This window comes from Alosa pseudoharengus, unplaced genomic scaffold, assembly GCF_046254945.1.
Source record: "Alosa pseudoharengus isolate Yale_2024_CS ecotype anadromous, Long Island Sound unplaced genomic scaffold, YU_APseudo_1.1 YU_APseudo_1.1_scf_21, whole genome shotgun sequence".
Lineage (NCBI taxonomy): Eukaryota > Metazoa > Chordata > Actinopteri > Clupeiformes > Clupeidae > Alosa > Alosa pseudoharengus.
This window is the reverse complement of record NW_027468674.1, coordinates 29190239-29214549: the sequence shown is the minus strand read 5'-3', so window position 1 is coordinate 29214549 and position 24311 is coordinate 29190239. Positions and strand designations below refer to the sequence as shown.

General features: G+C 44.8%; 1 protein-coding gene across 4 annotated transcripts in view; it reads left to right on the top strand.

Annotated features, from left to right (window-relative positions):
• Window positions 1–6182: 6182 nt before the first annotated feature.
• phyhiplb (phytanoyl-CoA 2-hydroxylase interacting protein-like b) overlaps window positions 6183–24311 on the top strand; it is a 28216-nt gene continuing 10087 nt past the window's right edge. Inside the window, exon 1 of one of the 4 annotated variants that reach the window (XM_076298518.1) lies at window positions 6183–6375. In XM_076298518.1, coding sequence (XP_076154633.1) covers window positions 6270–6375 — 106 coding nt within the window. In that variant the 5' untranslated portion in view covers window positions 6183–6269. Of the gene's footprint in view, window positions 6376–11119; window positions 11237–11270; window positions 11487–20276; window positions 20370–24311 lie in introns of those variants that run through there. The other 3 variants (XM_076298521.1, XM_076298520.1, XM_076298519.1) reach the window with 3 other exon arrangements.

The following is a 24311-nucleotide window of genomic DNA, read 5'->3' as shown; positions in this document are numbered from 1 at the left end:
CTTCACATCAACACTCTCACTAAATGGAAACTACCCTATAGCATCAGCAGTGTGCTAGACACCAACATCACCATAACACACACGTAGCAGCATCTTACCCACAGTGCCCTTTACACAGAGTACACCTGTCCCTAATCACCACTAACACACACATGCTACAAGGCTACAACAACAGAGCTGTTTATGGAGCAGCACCACCACTCCTTGGTAACCTCATTAGTCCTGCCTTTGCTAGATTAACTGAACACACCTGATTCAATCAAGGGCATTATGCTGTAATGACAAGAGGACCACTTCAGCCTCTCAGTCCATACCAGGGTCACACTCTGGCAAGCACATACAACAACATATTACATTCAACTTTATTGTCATTGTGCAGAGTACAAGTACAAAGACAACGAAATGCAGTTTGCGTCTAACCAGAAGTGCAAAAAAGCAGAAAAGTGCAATGTGATATACAAAGTATAGGCAGGTGGTGCATAGACAGGACAATAAATATAGTGCAGTGTAGACAGTATAGTATACAGTTGATTTACAGAAGGTGGTTTAGAGTATAAATTAAATATAAATATGTGCAGTGTATTAGCAGTTACCTTAAGAGCAGAATAAATATGAATGGCAGTGATTTGTTTTACCTGATTTATGAGACATAAATGTTTAACTGCAAAACTGAATGTCACGGTGAGAGATGCCCTGGTTTGACAGACACTGGAAACTAGTCATCCACTCCGCAGTCCCTGGCATGCTAACATGGAGCGGGAGATGTTCTCATTGCTGCCACTGGTGTGTTTGACATGACACATGGACTGATGGATATAGACATAATTTGGAAATGCTTTTATGGATTGCTATGGAATTTATATTATTATTAAGTCACTGACCAATATATTTTTATAACTTTAGTTTGTGTCATTCATATGATTTTAGGGAAGTTGTTTGAAATCAAGTGTGTTGCACCAGGGTAACATGGAGCACATATCAGCCAGGGAGGAGAAACGCCTGAGAAATTCTGTGAAAATCCTGTGAAATCCTATAATTCTGTATTCTGTGTTATCTGTGGAAGTGTTCAATGCAGAGAGAGAGAGAGAGAGTGAAAGAAACAGGATAGAACTAATTCTAAATTAATGTGTGACTTTCACATTAAATCAGACCAGTGGCAGGTTTTAAGCACCCTCTTGCAAACACATTGTCATTTGAAGTCTGTCCACTGTGACAAAAGTCCCATTTTGAGGAGAAAGAGAGAGGGGGGTGGACATTGATCTGTGGCAGAAGTGAGTGTCGTAGAGGCTGAACGGACAGGAGATATGACATCAGAGGGAGGGAGGAGGCATGTAGAAGAGGAGAAGGGAATGGGAGGATGGAGGGAGGGAGGTGACAGAGAGGAGAGAAGAAGGGATGGAAGAGTGAGGAGGGGAGAGGGGAGGAGATAAGGGAGGATGGTGTCAGACAGGAGAGGAGGGAGGGAGGTGGCAGAGAGAGAGGGAGGTGTGGAGGTGAAAGGAGAGGAGATGGAAGAAGTGGAGAGGAGAGAAGGGAGGATGAGGGTGATCAGGAACTCCATGCTTCAGTGACTCTGTGTGTGTGTGTGTGTGTGTGTCACTTTTTTTCTTTCTGAGGCTCAAATGTATGCTCAGTCTTGTACTAACCACTTCATGCAAGCCAGATAGATGAGTACACGACATTTCAAACATTTGAGTTAAAACTGTAAAGTGAGAGTGAATATATCCCATAATATGTGTGATGATGTCAATAGTATTCCCTGTAAATGTTGACAAATACACAGTGACTTCAAAATTCTATTCATATTTCAACAATGAGCAGGTGAATTTCATCATCTAATATGTAAGGGCTTGTGATTGAGAATACTGTTCAAAATAAATCATATCAAGTGCATGTTAAGAACAATGCAACGTGGAGAGAGAAGTGGAATGGACCGTGCTACATGAGGAGATTACCATTTGGGTGATGAATAATATATGACAGATGAAAGTGAGCCAAAGAGGGGAGGAGAAATGGATTGGTGTGTGCAGGTGCACAACAGGCTACATGTAAGACAGGGGCAATGTAGAGGTGAAGGCAATAGAGGAGAGGAGAGATGTAAGGCTGGTATTTGTGGGTGGCTCTGTACAGTAATGTAAGGGGCTGTTCTTATTAACCCTCCCCTTCTTCATTTGCCTCCAAAGAGAATGGGAGAGAAGGAGAGTGAATGTGTGTATCAGAGAGAGGGAGAGAGAGAGAGAGAGAGAGAGAGCCAGTGTCGATTGTGAGCACCCCTCACGAGTATCCTCTCCTGCAGTCATGAATCAGCTGAGCAGATCTGTGGCTGCAGTGGTCCTGCGCGTGGGGGAGGGGCGGAGTGATGACTTTAACGGCATTTCATTCCGCCTCAGCTGGCCCCTGAGGATGGGGGTGGAGAGGAGAGGAGAGGGGAGGGGGGCAGCTCTGCTCTGGTTAATCTCCCATGATCCCCTGCAGCTCTACAACCGCTCACGTGCAGCCAGACCAGCAGGGAGCACACTGCCATTCATGTCATATCTCACGTCCATTCCATACCTTAGTGTTCTAGCAGTGTCATATCTCACGTCCATTCCATACCTTAGTGTTCTAGCAGTGTCATATCTCACATCCATAGTCCATACCTTAGTGTTCTAGCAGTGTCATATCTCACGTCCATTCCATACCTTAGTGTTCTAGCAGTGTCATATCTCACATCCATAGTCCATACCTTAGTGTTCTAGCAGTGTCATATCTGACATCCATAGTCCATACCTTAGTGTTCTAGCAGTGTCATATCTCACATAGCCCTTACCTTAGTGTTCTAGCAGTGTCATATCTCACATCCATAGTCCATACCTTAGTGTTCTAGCAGTGTCATATCTCACATAGCCCTTACCTTAGTGTAGCAGTGTCATATCTCACATCCATAGTCCATACCTTAGTGTTCTAGCAGTGTCATATCTCACATAGCCCTTACCTTAGTGTAGCAGTGTCATATCTCACATCCATAGTCCATACCTTAGTGTTCTAGCAGTGTCATATCTCACATCCATAGTCCATACCTTAGTGTTCTAGCAGTGTCATATCTCACATAGTCCTTACCTTAGTGTTCTAGCAGTGTCATATCTCACATCCATAGCCCATACCATAGTGTTCTAGCAGTGGGATGGATTCTATTTACATACGTGCACTGTAATGTTCTCTGAGACACTGACATACTGTACCTTGCATTTCTAAATCCATGCATCCACAGTGTGAACCATTCAATTCACATTCTTCCCATACACACACACACACGTATTGATGTGCATAAATAGTGGACTGCTGTGGGGGCATGTGGCTGAGGCTGTTTAGTTTATCTTGAACTGGTGTTGAATATATTGGTGGAAATCAAATATAAGGAAATCAATAACCAAATAATCAATAATCAAATAAGGAAATCAAATGGCATTGAAATGAATAATATAGGATAACTGAAGTATATGTCATATGCTATACATCTGTATGTCACATATTGTGTGTATACATTATGGTTATGATTCTATAGCAACACAGTAAATATTTGTATCATATCTACATTACAGTCCAAACAGTCATATCTGCAGACCTCACATTCACAGGTTAGTCTTTTATGAATGTCTGTCATCTTTCATGTTTTAGACCAAAAACAAACATTAACCTCTATGTACAGCTTGATTCTGTCAGCTAATCATCATTATATTCACCTCACTGTTTAAATCCTTGATCATCGATCACCACCTTACTGTTCTAACAGTCACACCTTGCGCGTGTACCTGAGCCTCAGGTGTGTCACGTCTTCACCAAACAGCTCTGACTGTCATAACTCACACTCGCTGCCTCCTCTGCCGATACACAAACAAAAGGACACCCTGACTTGTGAATCAGCCACTGCTCTTCATTTGACAAGCATGGAATTGATGTGACTTCAATAACGCCCACCACTGACTCTTGCATTCAGCCGGTGGAAAGGCTTAGAGAAATTAATCATTGTGGTGGACGTCTGCTTTCAGACTGGGACAAGCATATTTAAAGTCTGTCGCCACCTGAGACGGCTGGACTACCCACCCCCATCCTACCCCCACCACCACCCCACCCCATTCCTCAGACAAGGTCAGTTAGTCAGACATATTAAACCACATGCACACACACACACACACACACACACACACACACACACACACATCTCGTATATATAATGCATGAGCCTCATGGAATTGATAGGTTATTCAAATGAGAGAAAGGTCATGGAGAAATGGAGAGATGACTGATAGAGAGAGAGAGAGAGAGAGACAGAGTACTCATTGAGAGAGAATAAGAGAGGGACGGAGAGAAAGAGGTAGAGAGATGGATAGAGTGGAAAGGAGAGTTTACCAGCTTGACCTCCAACAATAAAATGTCATCAGTGAAATAACATAACAATAACATTGATATAACAAAATGATGAAAGTCATTGAATAGACAGGTAGAAGTGTGTTACGATGCATATAATTCAGTTCAATTCAAAGGTGCTTAATTGCATGGCTCTTACAAAGCAGTGTTGCCAAAGCAGTGGTTTCTTTTAGAAGCTGCATTATTGCTTTTTACTGTAGCCTGTATCATGGACAGCTGCAGAGAACTCTGCCAGAAATCTCTCTCTTTTATTGCTTCTTTCTTTTTCTTTTACATTTTTTTCTTTCTCTATCTCACTATTTCTCTCTACTCTCATTCTTTTTCCATTTTACATTCCCCTATCACTTCAGAACGGTAAATAACCATATTTTGCATCACTCTGCCAAATTGCTGTAACGCCAGCCCACCATCCAATAACTCAGTCAGAGATTTGCCCAAGAATTTCAGCTTTTGGCAGAAATAATTAAACATGGACATGCATTCATTTTTCTTTCATTTAATAAAATCGTGTTCAGTTTTTGGATGTTTTTGTTCCTCAATTTTTTTTTCCATTAGTGGTTAAAACGTGTGCTGAAAATCACATGGTTTGCCAGTGGACCGTCGACACAATGCAGCGTTAATTAGGATTCAGGTGCATTCACCGCTTCTCTCTCATTCTCTCTGTGACTCACCACACGAGAATGAGACACACAGCTGAGGCAAAGCTGGCCCCACTCTTAACCAAGCTGTGTGAGTGTGTGTGTGTGTGTGTGTGTGTGTGTGTGTGTGTGTGTGTGTGTGTGTGTGTGTGTGTGTGTGTGTGTGCATTTAATGCATTACTTGCCCCCATGGGCTTTATGTTTCACCAAGGAGGCAGTCAAATGGATAGCAAAACAAGCGATATTGGCAAGGGTGACAAACACCACAACACAATGTTTGAAGCGCATTGAGTCTGTGTATGCCATATGAAATGTGCTATATAAATAAACTTGAATTTAATTAATGTTATTTCAAATATCACTGTCGTGTTGAGGCTTATGATATGACATGGCATATGTGGCTATTTCCAAAACAACAGACTGCAAATCACACTGAAACTGAAGTTTTTCTACCTAAACTATAATAACTAAATTCTTCTACAATCTCATAGGTCTTTCACCAAGAAATCCATTTGTGAATAAATAAGCAGAGCCAACTTGCATCATTCTTTTTTAGTCTTTAGTGTTCAGTAATGAGCATACCTTCCATGTGGATAATGGATAGCCTACTATGCCTGATCACCTTGCCATTAAATTGCCCAAACTGTTCCTTTCATCAAACGTATGGTGGGGACCGGGAGAGGTTGGTGAGTAGTGGGACCAGTTGGACAGAACTTTACATTCTTAATAAGGTCTTATTAACAGTTATTGAAACATCGTTGACTCAGACTCGAAGTAATCGTCTTGACCAGAGGCCACCATGGGTAGGCTAATCCTGTTATGTAAGGAGTCGTTCAATTCACTTTCTAAGCTCCCATTCACTAATCCGTCGGCCTCGTTCGTTAGTTCATCGGCAGAACAGAGACACTTGTGGCTCGTTAACGTTTCATTTCATTCATGAACGCACAGCGATACCCAATCAGCCCGTGTTCCGCACTGTCTCGGCGCAATTTTTCCAATTTGCCTCGATGTCGCAGAGAGAAATGCGCGCCTTATGGAGCGGCCGTGACGCTGCGCTGACGCTCCTCCGCCAGCATTGAGGGAGCGGGGAAAAGGGGAGGGAGAGAGCAAGCGAAAGAGAAACGCGAGTGGACTCTGTATTCAAGGTGAAGATCAATCCTGCGGCACGGGCGATCAAAATTACACCCGGCAAAGGACGCTGACGGAAAAAAAAACGCACGGAAAATGGAGGTTCCGCGCATGGGACACAGCATTAGCAGCCCCACGAGTCCGTGTGAAGACATGATCAAGAATTTGAGTTTGGAGGCGATTCAGCTGTGTGACAGAGAGGGTAAGAGTCACCTTACGCGCGCAGCTCTATAGTGGCACGGGCTGTGTACGTTGTGATTGACTGGTGTATCCATCATTTGCCGGTGGTAGTCGGGTATCCCTAAGGGAGTAAGGTAACGGGAAAACATTAGACAAAACCAACACCATTGGGTTGTTTCACTGAGGAGCATAACTCGCAATTAGACTCGCAATGTAGACTAATCTTTTGTTGGTGATTCCTTTTTTAATTGCAGTTTCGTCTGTTAAGATCCTAGTCTCATTTAATATGCTACACTGGCAAACAAATCAAGCTATATATTTGTATCCTGTTTTAATGGAAATGTTTGGAGAGGCATGCGTTAACGTAAGAAAATCTTGCAGGCATTGTTTCAGTGTAAAGGAAATGCTGTTTCAGTACCATGGACACAGACCTCCGGCGTGATATCCAAACGCAAAGGGGAAACGCTTTCAGTTTTCACCCCGTCAATATAAATCGCAAATAACATAGTCAATGAGATTATCCGATAACTTTTAACCCGAGTAGTTTATGTATACAATTTGAGAGACGTTACAAGATACGCCCGTTAACATTGGCTGCATTCCTGAAACAAATCAATATATGATTTTGAAGAAATGTGGCAATTTCGCTGATTCATGCGCCTTGTGCGCCTTGCACAGTGTAGACTACGATAGGATGCTTTAGCCAAGTTGAGCATGGGACGAGTATATCTTTCCATTTTTTATGCTTCCAAGGCGGCCTATAGGGCAGCTATAGGATTTCAATTTAAATCCAAAGGTCACCATCAAGTTAACAGTAGGTTCAAATGTGAAGGGAACACTATGCCATCTTGGAACTTGGAAATACATGTAGAGGCTTTTAAAATATAATGAATTGTGTAGTATGAACGCAAGCCCAAAATTAGAATGAGTTTGGGGAAAAAACATGCGCCCCCCACCCCCCCACACACACACACACACAGCACACGTGTCTCAAAATAGCTACTTTGTATGCCTCTCCATTCTTCTGTATAACCTGAAGTCCCCCAGCCATTTTTCTAACAAGGCTGAGAGAGAGGGGGTGGGGGGCGCCAGGAAAGAGAAAGGCAAAGGAGAGAAATATAGATGGTAAAGAGTGAGGTGAGAATGAGAGAAGAAAAGATAGAGAGAGGAAATTGAAAAAGAAAGAGACAAAAGGCTCTCACTGACAGCCCCAGCCAAAAGCAGTTTCTTGTAAAAAAAAAAAAAACTCTTGTCCTCTAATTTGCTGTCTTTTTTAGTCACAAGAGTCACTTTTCTTAAATGTGCAACAACATGGGCATTCATGCCTTTTCCTGCCTATTCAGTCTATCCCCCCCGAGCCTAACCCTTCACTCGCCATGGTCTCAGTGTGTTCGCATTGTTTACATTGACCAGCCTATTTCCCATTCAACTGTGAAGGTAGAGGGGAATTGTGGGTAAACGTTGGAGCGTGCACCATTTTCCTTCTAGGCCCTCCACGCCCCAGAGCCGTGAGACACAAGGCGACGTCTGATATGAAGCGAAGCACATAATGAACTCAATCCTTTATGCTTCCAGACGGTCGGAGATGAAGTGATAAAAAGTCGTGCGGAGAGGAAGAGATATTTCTGTTCCTATCCGTGGAGGCCGTGAAGGCTGCGAAGCTCACAGACTTGTCTAGCGCTCCATAGTGTTCCATCATTGTGATACTCTCTTCTCAAGTTTGACTACTTTCAGTACCAGACATGTGGCTCAGGGAAGAGGGAGAAAAGCACTGTTGTTTCTGTGAGATGAAACACAGACATGACACGTGAGTCATGGCGAGCCCTTCTGTTTAGCCTCGTCTGTTCACCCATCCTCTTGTTTCTCGCCCTGTCTGAGGATGTCGGAAAAACAACTTCGCTCAGAATCATTTGCATTGTTTCATCTCTTTAGCTTTTCATCCTTATTGTTTGTCAGTGGATTCTATTCATAAAGGTGTAGTCGTGATACATATAGCAAACCACCAAACTGAATCAGCAACAGTGTGGTGTCGTATGTAAGGCCCAAGGGTGCCGCTGGGGGAAGGAGGGTTGTTATGATAATTTGACAATTTTAAGGGCCCAGCACTGACAGGGGGCCCCCAGAGATCCCCCCCCCCCCCCCCCCCACTATTATTATATATATTATTGTCTGTCATAGAGCCCAAATTTTCTAGCAGCGCCCCAAGTCAGGTAAGGCCTTCATAGACTGGTGCAGCCTGTTCATTTGGACTGTGTGAGGATTGCATAGTCATGTGTGAGTGAGGTCATGGTGGGAGGATTAAGATGGCACCTGCGTGTCGTCCTCTAGACAAGGCCCTAATCCAAGGTATGCTGCACAGGCAAGGTATTGAAGCAAACACGCTCTCTAGGGATTGAGATTACTGGGCAACACTTGGCTATGTCAAATGACTATGGCTATTTTAGACTTCTAGCTCAAATGCAAAGGAGACTTTGATTTAAAGGTGCTCCCCTCAATTACAGTGGACTTTTATGTCACATTCGCTCCATTTCTTCCTCTCTCTTCTGTCTCCCTCCATTCTGTTTGTGTTGCCCGTGCACACTAGCTATGATTGACTGTTGTGTTTAAATGTCAACAATGTTTCACCAGGATCAAGGACTTTACCTTTAAACATACTCCCCAGGTAACGTTGACATTGGTATTGTAATTGTAGCGCTGTGGCTGTAGCTTGTGGAAGATGAGAAGGACGTTTGAGTGAAGGGCAGGGTCTAGGAGGAGGAGGGCATTTGGGTTGAGGGCAGGGTCTATGAGGAGGAGGGCATTTGGGTTAAAGGAGAATTCCGGCAATTTTTCACATAGATCTCCCATGAGCCTCCATGTTCATGCCCCCACAGTGTGGCACTATAGCTGCCTGGCAGATCTAGCTGTTGGCTGCAGCAACTCAAGCTAGGTAGAACCGATTGTTTTCGGGGGGGCTTTCGTACTGACAGTACTCGGTGACCTCGAGAAACAGAGATATGTGTGAAAAAAAGGTCTAAGGATGAGACGGCCGTTGGAGTTAAGGGCCGGGTCTAAAGATGAGAAGGCCGTTGGAGTTAAGGGCCGGGTCTAAGGCTGGTCATACAGTAGAGGAGCTGACTGTAGACATCCCAACAGCTGCCAGTACATTTACATATGTAGATGAGTGGGTGGAGATTGAGGGGGGCGGGGGTTAATGCCTCAGGAGTAATTGGCAACCACCAGATGGGGCAAGGCTTTGTGTGTGTGTGCGTGCGTGCGTGCGTGCGTGCACACTCTCTCTCTCATCTGTGTGTGTGCCTGTGTGTGTGTGTGTATGTGTATGTGAGAGTGTGTGAGATAGAGAGAGAGAGATGTCTTTACAAGTATGTGTGAATGTAAGAGCATGTCTTTGTGTATTGTGCTCCTTTGTATGTGTATAGGCCCATGTGTATGTTTATGTGTGTGTGGGTGTATTTGTTCTATATGACTGACAACCAATGTATTTGTCGTGTGAATGTGTGTTTATGCATGTATACTGTATGTGTGTGTGTGTGTGTGTGTGTGTGTCTGTGTGTGTGTGTGTGTGTGTGTCTGCGTCTGTGTGTGTGTGTGTGTGTGTGTGTGTGTGTGTGTTTGTGTGTGTTGTGTTGTGTTGTGTGTGTGTGTGTGTGTGTGTGTGTGTGTGTGTGTGTGTGTGTGTGTGTGTGCCCTTGCTTACCCAGCTGTGTGAGCAGAGGCCATTCCAGGAACCTTGCCATCTGCCCAGACAGTCAAGCCCCCTGAGATGAATGTGAACTTTTTAGCGCGCACCATCAATTTGCTAATTGTGCTGCCCGCGCTTGCGGCAAGAGATAAACAAATATGACAAAAGGCATTTCTGGAGCATATAAGGGGCCGATTCATCATTAGGAGTCCATTCTGTGTGGAGTGATTACTGTAGCCAGATGCTTGCGCGGACTGACTGGTAGCCAATTATGAAGTCGTTCTGTTCAAACAGGCGATGAAGGCCATTTGTCTCTCAGGACATTTGCTGAGAGTTTCAAACAAGAAACACATCTAGTGGTGCCACATTATAGAGTTATTCCGTATTAAGAAGTAATATTATATTGGTTAGAAGGTCATTAGTGGTGGGTGTATGGTTTAAAATATTTAAAACATGCTATACTGTACTCTGCAACTGTGTATATTATCATTTCAAAAGGGCTATGAGTAGTCACAAAGAATTGCTAGAAATGTAAAATGACTGAAATGACTGACGGAAAATCATCATTGCCAGCATGTTGAACACATTTTGAAAACATATGCCGCAGGGTACCATAAATGGTAGCATTGACCATATTGCATGGTAAAAACAACATAGCAAACCCAGAGTGCAGAGAGTTGTTAACGTGAGCCGAGTGGCATTCCAACACCCACCCCCTACTGCACTCACACACACTGTTTGGAAACATGCACAAAAAAAAACAGTATTAAGAAAACAAATCTGTCGAATTCATTAGCTAATATGGTGGCATTACTGAAAGCCATCTCTCTCTCCCTCATCTGTGTGTGTAAGTGTGTGTGTGTATGTTTGTGTGTGTGTGTGTGTGTGTGTGTGTGTGTGAGTGAGAGAGAGAAAGAGAGAGAGAGAGAGAGAGAGAGAGAGAGAGAGAGAGAGAGTGGTATGACAACATTGGCAGAGAGATTGAGGCTTCGCACACACAGCATGTCTCACAGCTCGCCGGCCGTCCAAGGAACAGTGTGTGTCTCACTCTTGGCCCAACCCCACTGCTTCACGTCTCCCCTCTGACCGGGGTGGAACAGAATGTCTCCGCCAGAGAAGACCAGGTCCAGAGAGTAGCCGATCGGTGCCAGATCTGGGCTTTATGGGGGCGAGAGTAGGCATGGGCCAGAGCCTGATCAGAGTGAGTGCGAATGAGGGCCAAACTGGGACCAGATCAGTGCTGTTTAGATCAGAGTTGGACCAGGGCCGCAACTGGGCCGGATTAAGACCACACCAGGGTTTGACTTCCATCTTAACAAGCCATAGCCTCTTTTTCATTTGTCTGCATCATGCAATTGTGTTATATTATGGTACCAGCAATTTAGAAAAAAACAAAAAACAATTCTGAATCTCAGAGGCTGATTGGCTGAGGCCCCACCGCTCGTCGTAAGGTAATGTGATGAGACTCTCTCAAATGACCCGTGAAAATATCACATTTGCCCTCGGGGGGGGGGGGGGCGGGCACACGGGGAGCCGAGAGTGATTGGAGGAATGAACATTCCAGGAAGCGGCGCCCTGAAAAGAGGACAGCCTGACAGCTTATAGATTTGGATGCTGCATTATCAGCTCACTCCCTGCATTGCTTTAAGAGTTGCCATTTGAGCACATCAGCCTGGCACTGAGGGGTGCGTTATTGCAGTTTTGTGGTGCGGTAATGCAATTCATGTAGTCTTATAGTGGGGTTATTATTATAAGCCTGGCTATGCGTTATGGATAAAGTGTTGGGCTTTCAGTGCAATAGGACATTGATTTAACATTCATTTTGACACACACTTACTCAAGCATGTAGAGTGTGTGCAATGTGTATGTTTCTGTGTGTCGATATTTGTGTGTGTGTGTGTGTGTGTATGTTTCTGTGTGTCAATATTTGTGTGTGTGTGTGTGTGTGTTTATAGATAGTCTGTAGTCATTATGGGTGCAGGTTGCTGATGAATGGACTAAATTAACCTATCTGAGCTGTATGTGCTTCCACTCTGTAGTTCCATGGAGTGGGTGTGCTGGTTCCATTGCAGAATGGTGATGCATAGTGTATAGTGTAGGCCCTCATACACCGTAGGGCTTTGCTTCCTCTCCTGTAGTGCTCTCCTTACCAAGTGCTGGGACAAATCAATTATCAGAAGTGTTTTTATAAATAACTTAGCCCACTGAGTCAGTCATCAGGAGGCATCTGTGCACATCCCACTGCGGTGAACTAGCAATCAGCAGTGTGTATGTAAATGTGTGTGTGTGTGTGAATGTGTGTGTGTGTGTGTGTGTGTGAGAGAGAGAGAAAGATCAAATGTAGGTGGGTCAGGCAACTGAAAAAATCTTCCTAACCACTGAAGAAAACACTGTTTTGAACAGTTTCAGCACATACAGGACCAAATGCTCGGACATTTCACCTGCATCCTCACCTGTGTGTGTGTGTGTGTGTGTGTGTGTGTTTGTAATGCGTCAGGGATGCAGCAGTGCTCTGGAGGCCATGCAGCGTTGGCTCCCCCTCTTCCCCCGTCTGACCTCCACAAATCAGCCTCCATTACTGTCAGCCAACCCCTCCCACACACCACAAAACCTCCTCTCCCCCTCTTTAATCAAGCAGGCATCATTTACTCAGCAAGGCTGACCCAAACTAGCTCAACAGCATTTTGGACAGACAGTAAAGGCAAGCCGAGGTGAAACCCAGTGTGTGCATGGGCCCCTGCGAAATTGGAATAGGAGGAATTCCGGAGTGTTCTGGAATGTTATCTGGTCATTATGGAGTGCTGGATTTGCTGCCAGAGGAGCCTGGCTGACCGTGACTTCGCAGCTAAGAGGTGTCATCAGCAGCAAGGCGCTGGCATCTGCTGAGACGTGACAACAGCAGACAGACGGGGATAAGAGAGGCTTAATTTAAAAACAAAAGTTGAAAGTCGGAAAAAGTAGGAAAAGTAAATAGGTGTCTAGGACTTTCTATGTGACAACCATACAAATGGACCCAGTTTTATGTTCATGTAATGTTTGGAAACTGGGATTTAGTTAAATGAAACCAAATGTTTTCCCAGTCATTGACAGAAATCAGCTGTCAGCTTTTTTAGTGCATACCATATCTTTCAGTCTATTTGTCAGTTTGACACACAATTTTGCTTCTAATAAATGGTTTAACCGAGTTAAGCGGATGTCTGTGTGAATCCTGCTCTACTGAGTCTACTGAGAGGCTGTAATGCTGTAATACAACGAGGGTGGCGTTGTTATGGGGAGCATTTACCGACGTCTAGACTCCACTGAAATCCTGACACGGTATTTAGTGAGAGGGGGGCGGCTCAGGAGGGATTAAGACCTGTTGCCTGCCGATTGCATGTCCCCCCTCCTAAACTGACAAACAAGATGAACCATCTCTCGTTACCATGGCTGCGACATTCTTTACCCAACCAGCTAAGGTGCCTCAGAGAGTGGAAAGCTCCTAGAAACGGATTAGTCAACCACCAGTCATATATCATGAAGGCATGTTTACTTATCACTGGTCCACTGTGTTTATCTTATCCTCTATCTGACTGCATAGCACAAGCCCACTGCTGGAAAACTATAACTATACTCTGGAAAACTATTGTTGTATTGTTCAACTGACTTCTCAAAAAGCTAATAAAACAAGTAAGTCCATTTCCGGATGGATCATGCACTTAAGGATTTTTTATGCTAGTCTTTTTTTTAGGGAGGTCATTTCAAATGTTCACAGGAAAGGTGTTAAATTCCTTATGCTATGCTTAGGGGATTTCAAACACAGACCGGTCAACAACCAAGCCTATTTAGCATTACACGACATGACGCAGGACACAACAATAGGCTGCCAGCATTCGCCAACACGCCACATGCTGTACCCAGGATCCATAATGGCCCTCCTTCACGGTACAACATGTGCTGCCAGTGACCTGATTGCGCATCCAAAGAACTGAAACAGCAAAAACAACTTCAACAAGCCTCTTTACATTTCTCGAGATGCAACAGCAATGCACAATAGCCTGGCGGCAGATGCAAACACGGCCCATGTTGTATCCAGGATCCATAAAGGCCCTACGCAGTACAACATGCACTGCCAGTAGCCTGAATGCCCAGCTAATGACGCAGACGCTTAAAAAAGTCCCAAAAAAGTTCCAGATGGCCAACCAAAGAACGAAAACAGCTAAAAACATCAACATAGCTCTAGCATAGTCTTCATGCACATTTCACTGGCATTTTCAAGCAGGCACCTTTCTTCATTGGTGTTTTAGGCCCACATCACCTGGACCCAGCCCCCCTCCGCACTCATTTGCTGCACTTTCCTCCTGACAAAAACATCCACGCACCACAAATTCCACCCACTGTGCAGAAAAGATGACGGGCAATACTGAGGCTAATGCTTAAGTGTTTTACCTTCCACAGCCCATAATGAGCTTTGGAGTTTCCCATCAGCATCTCAGTGCTGCTTATTCAGCTACTACTGCATAGGAGGCAGAGAATGAGGGGGGTGGGGGGGGGGGGTGTGGGAGGTGGAGGCTATCCCATCATGCATTTTTAGTAAAGCTCTCAGCCGCAGACATCAGAAGGAGGATGGTGTTGGTGTCGGTGGTGGTGATGTTTTGCTTTGGCAGACATGTTTTTCCTGGAAAACAATACCGCTGTGTAAAAGCCTGTTTGTCGTTACTGTCATTCCTGGCCCCAGATTAAGCTCTCAGGAGGAGCTTAGCTTGACACACACACACACACACACACACACACACACAAAGGAGTGTGGGTGTGAGTGTCAGTGTGTTTGCCAGCGTTCCAGGATCTCACGTCAAAGCAGAGATCCTTACCCTCCTTTGAACCAGATGAAATGACAAGCATCCAAACCCATTTTATACAGACATGCTTGAAAGGTATAGGGGACAACAATGTTCAGAGAAAATAAGACCTGGCTATTAGCCACTCAAATTTATATATCACATTTTGAAAAAGAGAATCTAATGTAATCTAATCGACTTTGAATAAACACATGCACTTTCATACATTCATACATTAATCCTAATCCTAATAGATAATAACAGTTGTAAAATAAGACCAAACGATGATTCTGTCAGCTGATGAAAATGTGCTTGTTCAGGGCAGTGGGCTTCCATGAGGACTGTGAAGCTGTTACTCGTGGAGACAGACAGGGCGAGGAGCCTTCAGCAAGTTCTGATGCAGACGGGCGTGAAATCTTCCAAGTGCGTCAGCCCAAAACTGTGCGTTGGCAAATGTACAGCTCTCCGCTTTTTCACTGCTCGTTCTCTCCTTGGAGTGTGTCTGAAAGCTTTAGACTGCAATGAGAAAAAGAGAGAGAGTGAGTGGAGAGAAGACAGTGTGTGTATGTGTATGTGTGTGTATGTGTGTGTGTCAGTGTATGCTTGTATGTGTGTGTGTGTATGTATACATATGTGTATGTGTGTATTCATGCATATGTGCATGTGCGTGTGCATATGTCGTGTGTGTGTGTGTATGTGTGTGTGTGTGTGTGTGTGTGTGTATGTGTGTGTGTGTGCACCTGGGCCTCAGCTGGTCTGATGGCTGCCTTCTCAGGGACGAGTGAGGGCGGTATTTAAACACATGGCGATGCTGGGGACTTTTTGAGGGCACCATTAGTCGAGTTCTGGTTAATTACTCCCGAGCATCACTTGACACAGAGAGCCAGAGCGCAAATGAAATAATGACTTTGCACGCCTGCTTCAAGGACAATCCACAGCCGGCAGAACGCAGCTGTTCTAGAACACTCTCCTGGTGCGCTGCCTTGGTGACATGATGGGGCAGAACAGTGGCCGTTTGAAGTGTTCCGTTTGAAGCCGTGCCGTGTTCTCAAACAGCCACTACTGCCTTCATTATGGTAACTATGGAGAATGAGTCAGCAAGTTAGCAGTTGGATAGTTGCAGAGTTCATGGGAACGAATGAAGGTTTGCTTATCATTATATTAAAGGCACACTATGCAAGATTTTCACCTTTATGAAGCCAATTTGATGGTAAACAAACTTGTAATAGGCGAATCGTTCACCTAACATAGCGTAGCGAGTCCCAACCGAGAAAACCAGCCATGCAACTTCCAAGAGCGGCACCCCGCCAAAACTCGCGAGAATCGTGAAACATTACCTTGTCAGTAGATCTAGCTCTTTGGAGATAGTTTTTGCCAGTTGTTAATCCTTCACCTCCACAACAAAAGCATTTGCATTGTGTACAGGGGGGATAAGTCCTGAGAAGTCTGCTATTTACAATAGCAGAGTAACAAATACATCGCGACTCTAGAGGAAGCTCTAAACTCGCCAAAAATACCTGAACCTGCATAGTATACCTTTAAAGCAACACCAAAGAGTTTTTTGTACCTTAATATAATGTTTCCAAAATCGTTTCAGTGGTTCATCAACTCGTAACAGTATAGTATATAGTATATATACTTAACAGGGTGAACGGCACTTCTGCATTCGCTTTACGGCCCTCTATCGGCTATAACCGCATGTAAGTTTGCCAGATCGGGTAGCGGATGTGTAGTTCGATGGAATGAGACATAAGAAACTACAAATTTTACTTGCATCTGATGTCGCAATACATCATACTTTCATTAAATCATGCAACATACTCTGCCGTGTCTGTGGACATGTTATTTGCAAAGCCAGTGCTAAATAAACAAATAGCATGCGTGCGACAGAGGAAAAGTGCTTTAGTGTTGCTTTAACAAATAAACCCCCTCAAAGGGCAGACCCATGTGATTGTGTGGGCTAAGCTGTGGTAGGAGAAGCACTGTCCCACACTGCACTCAAACGTGGAGCCTCAGGCCTAGGGGACAGAAGCTAAAACAAATGGGTCCTAGTGACAGTGTGTCTCCCTTACCCACCAAAAGGCTAACTTGCAGTCGCTAGTTTGTGGCACATAGAAGGCATCTACACGTCGGCACATTTACGCCACTAAATTGTCACACAAGGGTTTTGTGTCCAGTGGTGTCACCCTCTAAGAGGCTAGCATGCTAGCATGCATGCATATACCAGTGGACCCCCAGCATGTCAGAGCCAGAGCTGTGAGAGGAGGGGCCGTGGCCTCCTCTGCCCCCACTGACCGCGTGCACTGCACACTGGACGGATGGTGATTAGGTGTCTGGAGGCCATTTGGCATGGGTGGCATTCAGATGACAAATGATTCAATTATTGCACAGCACCCCCCCCCCCCCACACCTCCTCCCCCTGCCGCCTCAGCACCGAATGGTAGTGGGGGTTAGTCAATGACAATCAGACATGTCACTGCTGATAAGATGCTCTGACGAGTCGACCCACAGAGAAAAGACCCGACTCTCTGCAGCAAAGGCCTATTCATAACCACCTATGAGACTCCATAGACATACAATCACTCATACATGCACACACACAGACACAGACACACACACACACACTGATTCACTCATAGAGAAAGCACAGTATGGATTTCCTGTCCCCCTCTTCTCCAGTTGTAGGCCCCCAAGGCCACTGGCCTTTACATTTATGCTCCACGGCACCCACCAACCACTTCTAGCACACACACACACACACACACACACACACACACACACACAAATGCACACACAGTGATTCTGCCCATTAATGCGCCGACTCGCTACTTTGCCTCTATTTTTGGCCTCCTGACTAAAGCCCATTATAAAATATGAATAGAATGCGATGCCCAAGGCGGGCGAACGGCGCATCTTTAACTGACGCGATGCGCGGGCAGGAAACCCTGCTGGCACACTGACTGCAGCATGGGAGACTGGACACACGGCAAAACGCTGCCTCATCACCACAGCCATCACCGTGGTGATGTAGAGCATTTTGATGATGTGCAAAATGAAAGCTAATATACGTCTTATAGCATGACAATGTGTCCTTAAATTATAGTCAACTTAGTATGAACAAGTTGTTCTTATGAGCTTTATATGGCTTTGCGTTGCTACAGAAGTTGTGAAGACTAGGGGCTGTATTATTTAATCTACTGTAGGTCTTTATCTTTTGTTTGTAAGCCTATTATTATCATTTTTAGAAAAAAAATATGTGCTCTGTAATATTATATAACTATTCTGCGAAATATGTCCTGCTCAGGGTAGCGTGAGGCCTTTAATCTTCATGCACAGCAACTGAGCTTTTTCAAATTTGTCCACCATTCAATCAGCATACACTGAAAGGGGGCCACATTCCACATACAAATGTACGCAGATGCAGGCCGTGGATCCTAGTCCTCAAAACAGATGGAGGAGCTTTCTCAAAGCCAAGTCAAGTCAATAGCAGTGCACAGTTTCATCAGAAATGCACAAGGCATTTTCACAGAAAGGGTTTCTGGTGCGTGTGATGCAATATGCAAAAAAAAAAACCACACAATTATGTAACGGAAAACTCAGACTGGTTATTTGATGCAAAAATATTCCCCTCTGCGTCTTTGCACACAGTTTAAATATTGAATAAAATCAGACGACTAATTTGCACAGAATACATTTAAAATTTGTTTAAAAACATTCTATATTGCAAATTCACTTTTTACCCTGCGCTTGTATATGCAGTGTAGCATACAGATTAGTAAATATTAACTAATATTCTAATAGCCTTGTACCTACTAATAGCAATGTCCTTACACTGTAGCAAGCATTCTGTTTCTGTGTGTAAATATGTTTGGATTTTTCTGTGGGAAAATAGGGACATTTCCACAGGAAATAAAAGGTAATGAAAGTCTAGGCGGAAAGAACTGAGAAAAGCCTTTTGCAAATGAACTGATTCTGGGCATCATCAGGCTGTTCCTCTTCCTCTCTGGCCACCAGCATATGAGCTCAGAATGTGAGACATTCTACACCAGGACCCTGATTAGCATCACCATCAAGGAAGGTCCTCTGTGCCACATTGCATGTAAATTGTTCACTGTTAGATGGCGGCACAAAACAAAAGCACACATTCTCTGTTGTGATTGTGTGTGTGTGTGTGTGTGTGTAGGCTTATGTGTGTATGTGTGTGTGTGGGCCCAAGCCACTGAATTTTGGTCCGTGGGATTCTGGGCTCACTCGTGGGTCCGGGTGAAAGGGGGCCTTGTCAGGGTCTTTGGGGAGTGGCCGGCCGGGGGAGGAGGACCTGAGGGAGGCCTTTGTCCAGGCCTCTGTGTGCTTGGTCTGTTTGCTGTGGTGGCATCACATGGGGACGCTGTGGCTATAAAGACAAAACCAGTCGAGCAGAATAGACGCATTGGTTCATTTTTAGATTTCAGCACTGATTTAGATTTCAACTTGACTTGTATATGCACCAAGGTCAAGGGTGGAACCGGATTCTCCGACAGCACTGGAACTTCACATACACCATGGAAACAGCTCCCATTTCAGAACCAAAGTGTTCCAGGGCCATTTCTGAAAGTTCCACAAGGACTGACTCTCTCTGCTCTTTGCTGGAAGCCTTTGAAGATGTTGACATGATTGAGATATGCCAATTAGTGAATCCTACAACAACACATTCTTGTTAGGTTAGAAAAGCAGCCTCTCCCTTAAGTTAGGACACAGAACCCTTGAGTGACCTGTCTCCCGGGGAGGAGAGAGAGCTGCGTGTGCTGCAGCGGCCGACTCAAAACAATGATGTCATGCTTTTTGGAATGGTGACAGACATAGCGAAGCGGGGTGGGGGGCGGGGGGTGCTGTGAAGAGGTGGGAGCCAGAGAGGACTGCTGTGTGATGGGATTTTTTCCTCTTGCTAATGGGGGAGAGAGAGGGCGTGGAGGAGCATGGGGGGGGGGGGGAGCATGGGGGGTGAGTGGTGTTGTATTTTTTGGGGATTTGGAAAGATTATCCTTTGGGAAAGGCGCATGACAGCTATCAGCCTGTGCACTGTGATATGTGTGTGTGTGTGTGAGAGAGACAGAGAGAGAGAGAGAGAGAGAGAGTGTGTGTGTGTGTGTGTGTGTGTGTGTTTCCTATCGTAACGTGCTGCCCATTGCTCTCATCCTGCACCGCCGGCCGATGACATAATCTCAGCCGTCCCCTTCCTGTGGGGAGCCAGTCCACCCATCTCTCTCTCTCTAAGCCCTCTAGTCCAGGCCAATCGGCTGCCGGGACAGCCTCCGGTCCCTGTGTGGGACACAGGGGTCAGTCACTAAACAGTAGGGGCTACACACACACACACACACACACACACAGAGGCAGGACCCACTCAATGCCACTCAATCACTCAGCCACTGTTGCTACTGCTGCTGCTGACTGACTGACTGCCACTGGACTCTGCCAGAGGAATCGCTGCTGAGTGGACGGTGTAACTGAGTGGGGTCAGCATGAAAAGCCTGCGTCCTGCTGGTAGGTGTGCTGAAGCCGGTAGACATGGCTCGCTTGGCTCTAATCATCTTGTGGGTTGGGGGGCTAAACTTCTTGCATCATCGGCTGTCTTGTGAGTTGTCATTTAAAGCAAAGATTACATGGAGAGAGAGAGAGAGAGAGGAAAGGAGAGGAGGATGGGGAAGAGGAACTGTTGTTCATATTGTGTGTGTGTGTGTGTGTGAGAGAGAGAGAGAGAGAGATACATCTGTTGCGTCCCGCATGTTGTCATTTAAAGCATAGATGGCTGAAGTTTACATTTCTGTCATTGTCTGGTACACCTGTATGTAGGAAAGTCTTTTCGATTGTGGTGTAATACTGTGATGTGATTCGTACTTGTATGAGAATTCATTATGTCCTTGTAAGATTGTTCATAAGATCTATGGTCAGACTCAAATGGTCACTGGCATATTCATTGGTAAGAAACTTTTATCTTAAGATAGCATAGTGCAGATAAATATTGCATTGCCAGTATGTGTGCTCCTTGTGCAGAAGCCCACCCATACCCTTGGTGTTGTTAGCTTTTCTATTTGAGCTACAGTAGTGGGACAGTAGTAGCCTACTGAGCTGAAGCAGAGAAGCAACAGACACACTCAGCACACTGCCATTCAGTTCCCACAGCTGTGGCAGCAGCAACAGTGCAGCAGCACTGGCACCACCCACAGATGGGCAGATTAATAATCCCCGGATAACTCCCTCTCTCCCTCACACACACACACACACACACACACACACTCACAGACAACAAACACACACACACACACACACACACACACACACTCACAGACAACAAACACACACACACCCACAGACAACAAACACACACACACACACACACACACACACACACACACACACAAACATACACTTTTACTTACTTAGTCTCATTTTCGTTCTGTTAAATCCTGCTCATAATTACTTTTCATTCAATCATCCCTAACTGGAATGAACTGCAATGCTATAACCCCAATAAACAGCTGCAGAGAGAGGAATGGAGAGAGTGAGAGAGAGTGAGAAAGACAGAACGAGGGGAATGAGATAGAACTGTCCATGTCAAGACACTATGCTAAGTCTTTTCTTATTTGATCAAAAGCTTTTTAGATGTGAGTCATCAAACTCATGTCATCCTCTCAAAATACTTTCTCATCAGCAGCAAGCCACCACATCTGCCTCGACTGCTTGCGTAACTTTACTCAGAAAGAAATTAACATGTGTCATAAAAAAGATTTCTTTCCTGTCATGGTCTTCAGAAGACTTTTAAAATGAGGCCCCAATCCACCTTACATTCAAAGTCGCTATTTTTCGAAACACTGACTACAAAAACACCATGACACTTTTAATTTCACTCTGAAAACCTGTCTCCTGTGAATGGCAATGGATGGCTTTTCCATTAAAATAATTGTGCTCACACTCTCAATGGACTCAATGGACTGAGTGGAAAGGCGCTAGAAGAGAAAGTGCTTTTGCACTTAGTCAAGGGCCTTTCGTATTTTAAGGCATTGCACTCTGTAATTATTTCCAGTGTAGCGCCAGCAAAGCAGGTTTGGAGTCAGAGGGTTCCCCCTGTTTCTCTCCGAGTCTAATTAAGGTTGATCTCCAGCCCGAGGGAAGAATCACTTTATTTCCAATAAACCGTTAAGGAAGAAGGAGGAAATAATAGCGGAAAGAAAGAAAGAAAACGAGGACATCACAGGAAAAATCCCTGAAAATGTGTGAAGTTTTCTTTCATGCCGAGACGGCATGCTGCACAGGGGACTATGAGTTACTTTCTCCCCTTGAAGTCTGACTGAGAGGCGCGCAAGCTTGCCTTTGTTCTATGTGTGGGTGTGAGCCTGGTGTTTTGGGGCCCGTATCTTAGTTATGTGTGTGTGGAGAGGCGTACTGTGGTGCTTCTCTGGTAGTTACAAAGTGAAACCCTCTGGTGGCAAAGCTTTGGTGCAAACCCCAGAATGACAGGATTAGGAGCCATGATGCAACTTGTATTTGATGCTGTGTAATGGCTTCATGAAGGTTGCCTTGAATTTACAGCATCAGATGACTTTTGTTTGTATGTGTGAATGTGCACCTGTGTGTGAGTGTGTGCCTGTGTGTGTGTGTTTGCACCTGTGTGTGTGTGTGTGTGTGTGTGTGTGTATGCACCTGTGTGTGTGTGTGTGTGCACCTGTGTGAGTGTGTGTGTGTGTGTGTGTGTGTGTATGCACCTGTGTGTGTGTGTGTGTGTGTGCACCTGTGTGAGTGTGTGTGTGTGTGTGTGTGTGTGTGTGTGTGTGTGTGTGTGCCTGTGCGTGTGTGTGTGTGTGTGTCTGTGTGCATCTGTGTGTAACAGTGTTTTTCTAAGCAGTAGGACACCCTGCTCATTCACTGGCACTACACCAGGCATTTCTGCTGACTGCGCAGGTGCCGTCCTTGGCAGAGAAATCCCAACAGTACTCTTTCTCTCTCTCTCTCTTTTCTCTCTCACTACCCCCTCTTTCTTTCTCCATTGTCTCTCACATTCGATCTCCCTGTCACTCCCTCTCTCTCTCTCTCAGTCTCTCATTCACAAATTCCCCATTCGCTGAGTGCTAAATGGGTGGTGTCGCCACGGTGACAAAGCAGTGACCAGCTCCTGTGTGGGAAATGTGATGATGAGGAGGCCATTTATTTACACTCACATTTCCTGTATGTACTGTATGTGGGGGGTGTATGAGGGTGGGGTCTGCATCTCTGTGTGACTGGGTCAAGTCTCTCTGATATCTGTGGGTTTTATCTGTCTGTCTACCCTGCACCCTCTAAATAAGGAGAGATAAACAAAAAAAACACTGAGATAAGAGAGCAGTAGTCTACCGTCTGATGTCTCAGTTTTCTTTGTATAAAAGAGGAAACATGTCTGACCTCGGGCCGTGTCGAGTTTCCATTTTTAAAGGCTTTTAGCTAAGGGTTGAGTCACGTTGAAGCTGTGTGGAAAAAAATGTGTAGTGTAGTTCAAAAAGTGGCCTTGGAAAAGACTTCACTTGCACATGCTCACATGCACTGTTTCCTTAAGCCGCGGCCCACACTGTAATTGATCCATAGCCTACATTATTAGCCATCCATTATTCATACGCAGTACACAAATGTGGATGGAAAAGAAGATCAGCCTCAATCAGAGCAGCCTATTTGCTACAATAGCCTATCTACCATGCACTTTAGGCCTACTACCATCATTGCACATACAAGACATCACATATGATTATTGGGTATGAGTCATTAGGAGGGTCTACCCCAACACACACACACACACATACCATTTTAGAGTTGTAATAGGCCCAGCAATGCCCCTGCTAGCTTGGTCTAATCTGTAGGCCTAGTCTTCTAATCTAATTTATTTATTGTTGGCATCCTCATGTTAAATCAAATAAATGTACTCTAGCAATGGCAAAAAAACCTGTAATCATAACATATCTTATAGAAATGATTAGTGATCAGCTGAGATGACCCTTGACTCACTTTCATGGACTCTCACTCTCAGTTATGCCCATTGTTATGCCCATTGATTGTAGGTGGGGGGGGAATCAGGTCAGACTCTGGCTGGGAATTTACACTGCAAGCAAGACCGAAGCATAAGCGATATGTTAATCAATACATTTGCACTGCCTCCATCTGTTTGTATGGACCATATAGGCTACAGTCTATGGTATGGATGTCAGACAGACGAGTGACTAAAAAACGCCTGTACGAAGGAAGAGTGGTGAGCAAATATTCTAGAACAGAGCTCTGGGGAAAAAAAGCTCTGTTCTAGAATCTTTGGTGATGAGGTGGATCAGACAGCTAGCAACCATAACCTTACAGTAGGAGAGAATTTGATAATTCTGTACCTCAACTTAGTTAAACTTGTTATATAACTCATATGAACATTTATTTGGCAAGAAAATAACTGTATGAATTGTCATATTTTGTCTTCGG